At 47.1% G+C, this 12,294-nt stretch overlaps 1 protein-coding gene across 8 annotated transcripts in view; it reads left to right on the top strand.

Moving 5' to 3' along the window:
* The first annotated feature begins 54 nt into the window (after window positions 1-54).
* CAMTA1 (calmodulin binding transcription activator 1) overlaps window positions 55-12,294 on the top strand; it is a 235,320-nt gene continuing 223,080 nt past the window's right edge. For 2 of the 8 annotated variants that reach the window (XM_032131757.1, XM_032131759.1), the window contains exon 1: window positions 3,575-3,590. Coding sequence is in view for 1 of the 8 variants with exons in the window: in XM_032131753.1 (XP_031987644.1) it covers window positions 3,524-3,590 (67 nt within the window). In the remaining 7 variants the exon portion in view is untranslated. Of the gene's footprint in view, window positions 95-3,496; window positions 3,591-12,294 lie in introns of those variants that run through there. The other 6 variants (XM_032131753.1, XM_032131752.1, XM_032131756.1 and 3 more) reach the window with 6 other exon arrangements.

The following is a 12,294-nucleotide window of genomic DNA, read 5'->3' on the forward strand; positions in this document are numbered from 1 at the left end:
CGCGCTCTCGCGGCCCGGGCGCGTGCGTGTGCGCGTGCGTGTGCGCGGCGCGCGAGCCGGGAGGCGGTGGCGGCGGTGGAGGCGGCGGCGAGGGGTGAGTGAGGGAGGGACTGAGGGAGGAAGCGCGGACCGGCACCGGCACCGACCGGCACCGGCCTGTTCTGCCGCGCTCTGCTCTGGCCACGTTCCCCTCGTTCTTCGCCCCGGCACTCTGACGCGTCTTTGCCGGCGCGGTCGCTCCGTCCCCCAGCGGCGGCTGTGGCAGTGCCGTGGGTGCTCAGGGCCTCCGTCCGCCCGCTCCCGGGGGATAGCGAGAGGGAGGGCGACCGCGACCGCGGGTGCCCGTCCCCGGTTGCTCTCCCGGTGCCCGTCTCGGTGTCGCCGGGCCCTCGGTACCTGCCTGAAGGGCAGTCGCTCACTCCGGTCATTGACGGGACCTGTAGGTGCAGGCGGTGCCACGAGGCCTCTCTCTCCCGTGACAAGAGGGCAGTTTCCAAACCGTGCTGTCACCATCGAGTCGCTATTCCGTGAGCTACTCCCGGCTCCGGCGGGGCTGGCGGAGGGCAGCGGGGAAGTCCGGCAGCCCGGTACCGCGGAGGGTCCCGGGGCAGGTCTGACTGCACGGCACCCGAAGGGGAGCACAGCTGAGCTCGGCGATGTCAGACCCGCGGGCACAGCACGGCTGGCAGGGGCACACCGTGGGCAGAGCGTGTGCTCGTTTGTCACCAGTAGATCTGGAACAGTTTCCCTTGCATCAATAGCGCTGCTTTGGCTTTTGGCGTAGAGAACACGGCCCTGGGGTTCACGCCGTGCTGCCCTCCCCGATGGTGGGTTAACCACGAGCGGGCATTCCCCAGGCCCGACCAGTACCGAAATGGAATGAAATGCCCCCAAAGTGTGCAGAGCTCAGATCGTTTAGCAAAAGGGCTGCCCAGCCGGTCCGCTAACCTGAACTTCGTTTAAGGTGTGCTGGTGGACAGACTGGATATTAATGCTGTGATAAGGCTGTCAGGAAGAAAAATAAGGCCTTTCCTTGCTCATGTGTAGATGTTGCCCAGTGGCTGGATCTGACGTGTGTGGGGATGCTGGAATGGTTTTTGGGTACCGCTGTCTGTAAAGAAGAATGTTTGAAAGACCACTCATTAACACCAGTGCAGCCCAGCATGAAGCTGGAACCACATTCCGGTTTCAAAACTCAGCTAGTCTGCTTTGGATTTTATCTTCAAGTAATTTTTATTTGAAAGCAGAAACATTTTAATATTTAATAAGTTTTTTTTCTTCCTGATACAAGGGTAGTTAACAAGGAAGTATTGATCGTGTTACAGCAGTTCCTCTGCACTCCTGGTGAGTGAGATGCAATGCTTGGAACAAGAGGTGCACAAAGACTCCCTTTCTGAGAGACCGTGTGGAAATGGGTCGGGAAGTACCTCTAGCACTGCTTTTCCTCAATGAACCCACCTGCTAGACAGATTTTTTTCCACGTGGTTTAGGAGTCATTGAGTCTGTGCTAGAATGCAAAGGAGATTCGAGTTGTGAGGATGTCAGTTGCCATGGCAACACTATTTCCCCTGGATTTTGGTCCTGTCGTAATTATGCTCTTTTTCTAACTGATTTGGGAGCTTTGTGGTCCCTGGGGATCTTAGTGCCAGAGTTACTGGGGATCCTTCCCCTCACCAGATTGATCTAATGCTTTCCTAAAAGACCCAGCTGCTTGTTGCCAACGCTGGCTGCTGTTCCCTTGCATCACAGATGATTCAGGGGAATTTTTTGGGAACGTTCCACAGGTGTCACATCTTGGCAGGGAAATATAGGAAGAGAGAAATACGACTTTAGGGAGCTAAATATGAACTGTGCTTTCTAAGCATGTAGAGAGAGCTCTTTAAAACCCTGCATTATAACAGGAAATGTAACATCTATGGCAAAAAGCAATCTGATGGGAAAAAGGAAGAAAAAAAAGAAAAGTACTTGTTTGTGCTTTACTGACTTGCCAGGGTTTGGCTTGGGGTGCAGTATTCCTCTTCCCACATTGGTACTTGCAGGTGGAAGCTTTGTGGTGCTGTGTGGATCACAGTCCCTGCAGCCAGAGAAGCAGCCTCCAGGACTCAGGTCCTGGGTTCAGCTGAGCGTGCGGTGTCAGACCTGTGACACCCTGGCTGCTGCTTCAGTGCTCTCTAGTAAGCTGTGAGTAGCCTTACTAGCGGTGATTCACCTCTGCTGTGATAGAGCCAGAGACACCAGAGACCTTCATCATGGAATCTGCTCTCACAAGTGGGCTGGATGGAGCTGCCCCCCTGTGTCCGTGAGGGTGGCAGGGGACACTGTGAGGGGCCCAGTGTAGCAGATTCTCTCAGTGACTGGGATCACAGAGTCAGCGCTGGGAACCTGCCCCCACGCAGAGTGCTTTTGCTAATATTAACTTTAGTTCCACCGCAGCTCAATGGAGGGAAAAACTAGAAAGTGCCATAAATTCAGCTGGGCTTGTCAAAGCTGTCAAATTACCCCCTGACAAAGCTCCTGCCTGTAATGACTACAGCATCAGCTGGAGGGGATGTCTGCGATGGGGTGACAGTGCCGGGGCTCAGCACTGTTAGACTTGTGATGGATGGTCATTGGGGGCTCCTGGGCGCCAGTCGAGGGTGACGCTCTGAGCAGAGTTAGTTTTCAAAAAAAAAAATCTAAAAATCTAAGGATGTAGACCAGCATCCTGCCCTCTGTTCTCAGCCAGAGTAATGCTGACTGCTAGATTCTAGTAAAGGTGTTTCTTGGCCCCATTTGTTAGTATTAGGAGTCCAGAGAGATAATGTCTTTACACGTATAAAAGGTGCTATTGATTTCCTGTTACTGTTGTCCTGAAATGTGCACAGGATGTCTATGAAGCAGTGACAATTCTCCATCACTAGCTTTATGGGAAAAGAATGCTTATTGAATCTCCTCCCATAAATATAATCTCTTTCTCCCTTCCAGAATTTGCTGGCCCCTGTGGGAGTCCCTCATGTTATGTCTTTGAGAAAATTGATTTTTGTTGTCTCCGCTTTGTACACTTGTGTTTAGTATTATTTTTAATTTGGCTCATGTGATGTGAAGGCTTCCCTAACATTAAACATGCTTTCTCAGTCTTGTATTGCTTCTCCTTCATATAGATTAACATTTTCAGAATGTTTTAAAGTAAAATAAAGATATCTGCCTGGATAGTCTCTCTTCTTGTTGTTGGGAATTTTTTTAGTCTGAGCAAATCATTGCCCTGCTCCTTCTCTCCAGACAGGGCTGAGGCACTGACAGCTTTTCAGCTGCTTACAGGTAAATTCAGGGTAAGTTTCTGAAGTGAACACACACTGATTGATTATGGCTGAATGACACCATAGCCAAGAGCACAACTTGCAGTGTTGTCTGGTCAAGGAGCAAGGTGGTCTTTGAACTTTAAGAGTGGCAAAAATACTGTCAGATTTGTCCTTTCCTCTGTGTAGCAAATGACTGACTATGGGATTTTTCCTTTCAGGGAGGAAACGGCAACATGAATTCATAGATGATGAGTAGGATGCCAAAGCCAGAGATGACAGTGCTCTTGAAGAAATGCTGGGTAGAACAAAAAGGTAAAAGGAACAGCTAATTGAGTGCATTTCAGAGCCTGTGGGACTTTGTGGGGTACCTTTCCTCACGAGGCAAACGGCACACCCCCTCAAACCGGAGCTCACTGTTCTGAATTCCCTCCTCCTCTGTTTTGCATGAAGTCCCAGTGCCGCCTCTCACTCCTGACCTGCTCTCTCTTTGCTCGGGTTTGCCCCAAAGTGGCATCATTTCTGTACCTAAAACCCGTGTGAGTTGTCCTTTCCACCCTGTCCCTGCATGCGTCCGCTGGCAGGTGCAGCAGTTCTCCCTGCCCCACCAGCCCAGCCGTCACTCCAGGCCTCTGCTGCCATGGTTGTGCTGAGAGCAAAAACAGAAATGAGAGCTGCACTGGACCAGTCCATTTGCAGCCAGTGTTGTGCTCCAGAGGGTCGGTCAGTCAGCCATGGCCTGTTCCTGCTGTGGCCATGCCCCTGGGCAGGTGCACACAGCTGTAGTGTTGGGAGTGTTCTGCAAACAGGTGCTTCTGACAGGGCCGATTTGCTCTCTGCTACTCTGGTGCCTGTTACTGCATTTTGTGATAATGCTGTTGAGATGCCCAGAGGAAACACTTCTTATTGCCTCTTTCATTCTCAGAAATTCTCTCTGAGAGTCCACCTGGGGACTTGGGGAGGTAAGAGGCAGATTTACCTGCAGAGCACCACGCAGTAGAAAGGCCTTGTTACGCTCATCCAGTGGCAGCAGAAGTGGCTGAAGCAACTGATGAGAAGCAAGAAAATCTTCATTAGTCATGCAGCTCTCCTTGGGATATTTTCATGCTTGTTTGTGCAGGCTGACTTAAATCCCTCAAAAGTCAAAAGCAAATGTTCTCCTTGTAACTGTTCCAGGTTTGCAGTGATGATCTGCTTGTTGCCCCTGCCTCTCGTCTCTCTCTGGCAGCAGCTGTGTGGGACACAGGGTATTTCTGGGGCAAGCCAAGGAGCTTGTCAGTACTGTGTAAAGGGTTGATATATATAAATAATAGTTTCTGCTGGAAGTGTTGTTTTCAAAACAGCAATCAGGGAAGAAGTCCCTATAGTTCAGGTGTTTGTGCCATTTGGCCAGCCAGAGCTCTTGGTCTCCTTGGAGCCTTCCAGCCCAATATGACAAGAGCCTGTCAGGGACAGAGCTCTTTGCTCTGCCCGTGTTCAAAATATCTGCTAAATATACTCTGAAACACTAATTGACTCTTTTGGAATGGTCCTAACTTGTATAAGCTGTCCTACAGTTCGAATACATGATTATATAATTTTTAGTTTAATAACACCAGAGATGAGAATTCAAGGATAGTTAAAATAGTAATTAGCAAGTTTCTGTTGTTGTCAATCTGTATTTTGGGAGATCTGATAGTTTTGTTTGTTGTTTTTCTGGATATGTGTATGTGAAGGCTGTTGATGTATTTTTCAGCTATTTCCATAAACTTGGATGTGAATCTGTTATACTCTTTGGGTTTCAAAATTCTTCACCATCAGTCTGGAGAGCTTTGAGTCTGTAAAATTGGAGAACAGCCAGTGCTGGCAGGACCCATGTCCCTACAGGAGTGCTGGTTCCCCAGAGCCAGGTCCTGTAGCCATTCCCTGTTCCTCCTAGTCCCTGTTTGAGGTCCTGGAGCCCAGCCAGCACGGAGCAGTGGTGGCTACAGCACCCACAAGGCCAGGTGAAATGTGGAACAGGGAGGCTTTTCACTATTTGCTGCAGTTTTGAGAGCTCAATAGATGTGTTATTTTACCGCTCATGCCGTTAAATGTTGGCTCAGGGCAGGCGCATGGTGCTGGTGCTTTAAGGTGGCCAGTGGCCACTAGCTGTGCTCAGCACTGCCATTGCCAGCCCCAGCATTGCAAGACGTGCTGTCCGCTCAGCAGTGGCTGGAAAGCTCCGAAAGGACCAGATTTGGCATCGGCACAATCACTTCTGCAGGCGTTGTGCTTCGGGCACTGCCAAGTCCTCGCTGCTTCTGCTTCCTTCCAGCACATGGTATTTGGTGTGACCCTGGGGACAGACAGTTGCCTGCTGGGCTAGCTTGTGGTTTTTTGGTTTTTCCCGCAGTTGTGTCAGCATTCAGGTTTTCAGTTGTAGGGAAGCAACGGGCAATGCCTGTTTTGATCTGCTGGTTGTCCTGCATACACTGGCATCGATGAGCACTGGCAGCAGTGGGAGGTGGTATGTGTCACCCCTCTGGTGACATGGGCTGACAGACAGAGCTCTTGAGCGAGGGAGCCTGTCTAAGGGAGAGTCACATTGTTTGGGGTCCTGTAGCCTCACTGCTGATGCAAGTTCTCTTACTGAGGTGGAGCTTTTCAGAGCACCTGAGTGTTCGTGTTTAGCCCACGTCTCGCAAGCAGTCAGGCAAGGAAGGTGAATCACTGCCTCGTATCCTTTGATCTGAAAGTTCAGCGCTAGTCCTTTTCTGTAATTTCTTAGTCACTGTATTTGAAGCTCTTTCCCTCAGAGTTGGGGGCAAGGCAGGAGGAGGAGATGCACTTACAATTCCTCCATTTTTGAAATACTTGATTTGAGGTAGAATATTGCATGGACCCACCAAAGCATTTTAGCAAGGCTGTGTCATGTATCAATGGCTTTTACTAGAAGTTGGGGCTCCGAGGTTTTCTGATTTTGTCTGTGGGGTTTTATTTGGTTTCCTTTGGGTTTTTCCCCAAGAAATTGTGGATGTTTTTGAATAGTACAGGTTACTTCCTCCGATGAGCTATGAACAACCTTTCACTGCAACCCTGGGAGTTTTAGTCCAGATACTTGCTTTCAACAAACTTGCTATAAACCATACAAGAGCTTTTGTGCGGATAAACTTCTGATATTGCTACTGAGAACATAAATTGGAATTTTGATTGTGAAAATTATTGGCAAAGTTTGGTCACGTGGAGCAGGTTTTACAGCGTGTGTGACAGGCTATTGATGACATAAGCACAGATCCAGGAGAAGATCCTGGGCTTCCTGTAAATATTCAGGTGAAGTTATGCTGACTTACTGTACACTGTTTCCCTGGCAGAGGTGGCCCTTTAGATAAATGTTAAATAAACACTAAATACAGACTGACACTGTCAAAAGCAGGATGTAGCTCACTTAACACTGAAAGTGGCACTTCATAGAGACCTTTTGCAATTTGTAGTTCAATAAAAAGGGTAATCTGTGTAGAAATATTCTGTGCTTGCCTATTCTGTCCTTGTCTGCCAGTGCTGACAGGATCGTGTTCCTGGTTTTACCTTTGTGGTGTCCCAGGCTGAAATACTTCATATTTCACACTCTGGGTTCTATAAATAATTGATGTGCCTGTCTTAGCAACTGAGGATCAGCAGCAAATTGTATTATTCTGGAGTAATAGGGGTTTTCTGCATTCTTTACTCTTTTTCATCTTAATTTTCACTTTGCTACTGAGATCGAGGAACTGATTTACTCCACTTCAGGAGAAAAAGTATTACTGTACTGGTATTACTGTTCCAGTCCTTCAGGGGAGAAAGTTCAGGGGAAAGTCAGAACTCACAAATGAACCCATCTCAGTGAAAACGAGTTATTTCTGTGTATTTTCTGCAGCTACTGTTTGGATATATTTCTCATTTCGCGCAACTCTCATGGGTCACATGGGAAAGAATTGTCTTAAAGGTTAGACAAGGTTTAGGCAGACCTAGAAAGAAACTGCTCTGTGGCTAAAACTAGTGAGAAAATATTAAACCAATCATTTTTGCTTATAAGAACTGTTGTGTACCCTTGCTGACAGAGCAGAAGGGTTTTGGTATGATAAGGCACCCTTGGGCCACCCCAAGAGAACTGGAGCAACTCCTCTGCCATGGTGCCACTGGGAGCAAAGCACGAGTGACTCTAGTTTGTGACACTGGGTTTACTCTTCCATTTGGTTTGCCTATTCATAAATAATGATGGGAAAAAAAGTCAGGGAAGTTCCCCCTCATTGTGAATTTATAACGTGGCAGAGCCCAATTGGGATGGAGTCCTTGAAAGATTTGGGATAATGCTTTCAGCAATGATGCTTTTTAATTGAAAGCTTGAGTGCTCTGTGTGTTAATGATGCTCCCTGAGGGAATCACAGGAGAGACTTGGTTCAGAAGTGCCAGGATGGGTTTTTGGGCAAAAGGCAGTGCTGGGGCAGTGCTGTCTGAGCAAACTGACTCAGGTAAATTTGACTTTGCCTCTGGCTTCTAGTTCTGGAATCCACATGACTTTGAGCACCTTCTGTCTCTGTTACCATCACCAATTCTACTTCCTTTGGTTCTGTTGTTCTTCCATCGTCGTCTTCCATTACTCATTCTTCTGTTCTCAGTGCCTGAGGCTGACAGTTTCATACCTTGGTGACTGGTTTGGCTCCCAGATCCCTATTTATTCAGTTAATGTAGACAGCAGTCCAGTTCTAGAGGAGTTGGAAGAGATACTTATTTAAAAACAGGAACACAACTTTAGGAGTATAACTTTAGGGATCTTAAACATCCTTCCCCATTTGTTCCAGCTGTGGCTAGAGATCCAATCTCAAACTCACTTGTACTGAGCTGGGAGCTGTGCATCCACTGCAGAGCCAACACTGCATGATGGCTTCTGGCACTGAGAGTTTGCAGGATGTACACTTTCTCCCTGGGAAGAAAGGTTAGGATGTGGGTTAAACCATTCCCAGAGAGCAGGCAGGCTATACAGCTTGTTACAGGAGGATGACAGCTTAAAAAAAATTAAAAATCTAATCCTTCCATGACCCTCATTGAAGACTGCACTAAAATTCCAACCGAGGAGGCCACAGATGACAATCATATTCCCTCCTTACACAGAACAACTTGCTTGTCTTATTAGAACAGAAAGCAGAGAGAAATGTCCTGGATGTAGTGTAGGAAATTGTCTTTACTAAATCTAGCCCAGCGTTTATGAGTCCTGTATATATTATTTGATTTTGCCAGAATTACATAAACATGGGGGAAAATTGTTAATGTAAGCTGACTACCGGAGTAAATCACAGCCTAATTATTCTTTTTTTCCCTGGCTAAAATTAGAATTTGATATAGTGGTCAATAGACATTTTCTTTAATTTTTGAGACATCATTTCTAATAGCTAATCCAAATGAATTGGAGAAAGTTGCCGCAGAATTGAAAAAATAAATTATCTGAATTTTATGGTGACTTACTGGTAAATCCCCTTAGTTGGAAGCTTTAATTTACCTCATATTTCATTTTTTTTCTCCTCTAACTGGCTTATGGGTGTATATTAGGGCAAAATGATTGTTACTTTCTTAGTGTCACTGGGGTGCTGGGAGCAGGAGCCAAAGTGAAGGCAGACCCCGGGCTGGCTGCAGGGGCAGTGTGTAGGGCATGGTGGCACAGCGCTCCCTGGCACTGCTGCCTACAGCAAAGGCTAGCCCTTGGCACCCACGTCAGTCCTTCTGGAGCTGTGTGACGCTGTACTGGAATGATCGAGGCTCCAGCACTGCAACCCCTTGGGTGGCCACGTGTTTCCCACCCGGAGCTGGTGCCCCTGTAGAGGAGCTACATTGTTGGTCCTGTTCTTGGTTAAACAGGTAAATGGCTGTGTTGAGACTACTGGTTTAAATATCCACAAACTTTTTAGGGGGCTTTGCACAGCAAAACCTTCTTTCCTCAGGGTCCATTAAAAGGGCTGAGGCTTTGGAGTTGTACTTCATTTTAGCCTGGGGTGAACTCCCTGTAGCCAGGAGAGTTTAACTGGAGAGAATTTGACTGTAGTCTTCATATTTCTGAGGGAAACAAATGGGCTCAGAACTGCAGAAGGAACGGCAAGAATGATGGACCCAAAGCCCATAGTGTAGAAGGTGACTGAGCTTGATCTCCTGCTAGGGTAGTATGTGCTTTTGTCCATTCTGAGGGAGTCCAGTATTCTTAGTTCCTGGTAATGTATATTCTCTTCAACTTCCCCACATAATATCAGACAAGTTACTTGGATGGCTGAGCATTAGGTGGAGTATACTTTTTCAGAGAACCTTTTGGAAGAAATGCATGTTTTGGAATGTTTACCTGGTTTTGCTAAGCCTAGGAATTGGCAGTTGTACGTCACAAATGCAGTGACATGTTGTAACAGTGGGTTTGTCCACGCACCTTGTCTTGGTTAAGTCTTGGGTTTATTCCTTGAAGAAACACCTTTAGATTCCATAAGTGGAGAAAGTAAAGGGCAAAACCATTTAATTTCTACCATGTGAAGTTTTTTTAATTATCTCTTTTCACACTTGTGAGAGTATTTTTGTGAAAACACTTGGCATTCCTTGCTTCTAAATCATGAAATAACTTTTTGCAAACAATTTACAAGAAATGGGATTCCAACATTTTCATTATGGCTATTAAACCTGTCTGAACTGTTTTCCTTTGTGCTGCTTGCCATAGCAACGGTGATGTGTAATTTGCTGAATATCCATAACAGGATATTTGAATATATTCTTTACAGTTTTACTTCTGCATATAGCTCAGTATGCCAAATCATCACATTAACCCAATTAACCAAGCCAGACCCACATCTGCCATGTATTGACAATTAAGAATTTTAAAAGAACTTGGTATTTCACCTCCCTTTTAATGAAACCAACCCAGACACCAATCACCAGCATAGCAGCAGCTTTTATCAGTGTGCTGATAAAAATTATTCATGATTCAGACTGCACAAACTCCTGGCACATCTCCTCTCTTGCTGCTTATCAGCTGGAGGTGGCTCTGTGCGTGTGCCCCTGGAAAGGTAAGAGCGAGCCAGTTTATCCCACGCCATCCATGCACGAAATCTTGTGCAGTTCAGTACCTCTGTGCCTTAACAGCAATTGGACCGAGTTTTAAACAGTGGGAGCTGGGAAACTTCAAAGATACCAGCAGCACTTCAGTTCAAATGGCTTCTTTCTTATCATTTCATTGCACACGAATTAAATGAAAATATTTGGGGCTTTGCTGGCACTCTGGATGAAAAATCCCCATTTAGTATGTGTGGTATTACACAGGTCATATTGCTGTAGTAACCTGTGTGTACACATTACCTATGTAATGCTGTAGTAACCTATGTGTACAGAATCACACCTAACATTAGGTAATTTCAGGTGTGGGAGATTCAGTTCATGAGGGGTTTGTGTCTCCTGGTAGAAAACCTCATGTTGATGAGGAGAATGAGTTCAGTAGCTAGATGGAGCAGAGTTCATACACTGCTTCAGTAACCCCTTAAAAATGCTTTATTCATCCTTATCCATGCAAATTCTTATTGTGTCTTTATGGACCAGGAAGGATCTAGAAAGCCAGGCAGTGCTCCCAAAGACACGTGATAGAGCAGGGTACACACTGCTGTGGAGTCAGGGTGGTTGTGTTAGTTGGGGCAGCGGAGCTGTTCCCAACTGGTGCAATGGCAGTTCCTATGTTCCCAGGCTGTGCAGCCAGGAGAAGGCAGCCAGTGTCCTGAACAACCTTGTCCCTCAGAGCATGGACCTCGTTACTTTAATGAGCCAGAGAGGTGCAGAAAGAACTGCTCAAGCTTTGGAGGGAAGAGACAGATGTACACTCGTGTGTGCGCAGAGCTGACTTGGCATTTCATGTAGTTTGTGGGTGATGTCAGGGTGATGTGACCCATGTAGAGTCCCCATGGTTACCTGTCCATAGGGTGTCAGTGAATACTGCAGCAAGGGCTGTGACTGGAATGAACGGTTGTGCCAGTCTCCCTGGCAAGAATGGGAAGGCTGTTTGTGGCAGCAGTTGCTGTGTGTTTGCAGGGAGCAGCCTGAGTTCCTGCCACGAGCATGGGAGGCTGTGAAAACAAACCCAACAGCTCTCCAGCATCCCTGTGTTTGGTACCAGAGTGAGGAGCTGTGTTAATCGGAGGAGCTGTGTTAGCCCCATCATTTCTCCCATCTCCTTTTCATTACGTGGTCTTGCCTGGATACCCACATGGAAACTGAAGCTGTCTGGGAATGCCGGCCTGATGTTGCTGGGGCAGGAGAGCAATGTGGCTGGAGGTGAGCTGGCTCAAGGCAGAAGCCCTGCAGGCTGTGCTCCTCGGCTAAGCCAGGTGCCCATTTCTTGCTGAAGAAGAGGTGGCAAGGCAGGTCTGTCCATTGGGGCTCCATCACCTGCCACCCCGAGAGGCGCACTGGGGTGGAGTTCAGCATGGACTGGCCCTCCACACCTCAATGAAGTGTCAACCAAAGGTTTGGGACTTGCATCAGGAAGTTGCTTCCCCTCCCTCAGCCCTGAGGGATGCATCTGTTAGTCTGATACTATTTTTTGCAATAATGCAAACTCTGAGCTACAACAACGGTATGGCTACCTCATGTCTCTGCTAAGCATATGGACCGCCTTGGAAGAATAACCAAAGAGAGACATAAATTCCCTAGAATTCATCAAGAAAATGGTAGCTCTTTGCCAATGTGGCAACTAGAAAAGTTTTCATTTCCAGCATATTTTGAAGCACTGAAGGAAACAACTGTCTTAGCTGATCCTGTGGCTGCATTAGTATTTGTGGGTATTTATAGGACACTGTACCAGATGAGCTTTCTGACCGTCGGGAGTGAGCCTGTCATTCTGGAGCCTCTTCATCAATGTGCCTTTCACGCTCCACAAGATTAGCAGCTGCTGAAAATAGGAAAAAGGAATTTTCCTTTCTTCTGTCTTAGAAGAGGCCCATCACACCATCCTCCTTTCGTCTGGGCTTGGAAACGGCTTCGGTCCTTAGCAAAGCCAAAGCACCAACAG

Source organism: Corvus moneduloides, chromosome 22 (assembly GCF_009650955.1).
Source record: "Corvus moneduloides isolate bCorMon1 chromosome 22, bCorMon1.pri, whole genome shotgun sequence".
Lineage (NCBI taxonomy): Eukaryota > Metazoa > Chordata > Aves > Passeriformes > Corvidae > Corvus > Corvus moneduloides.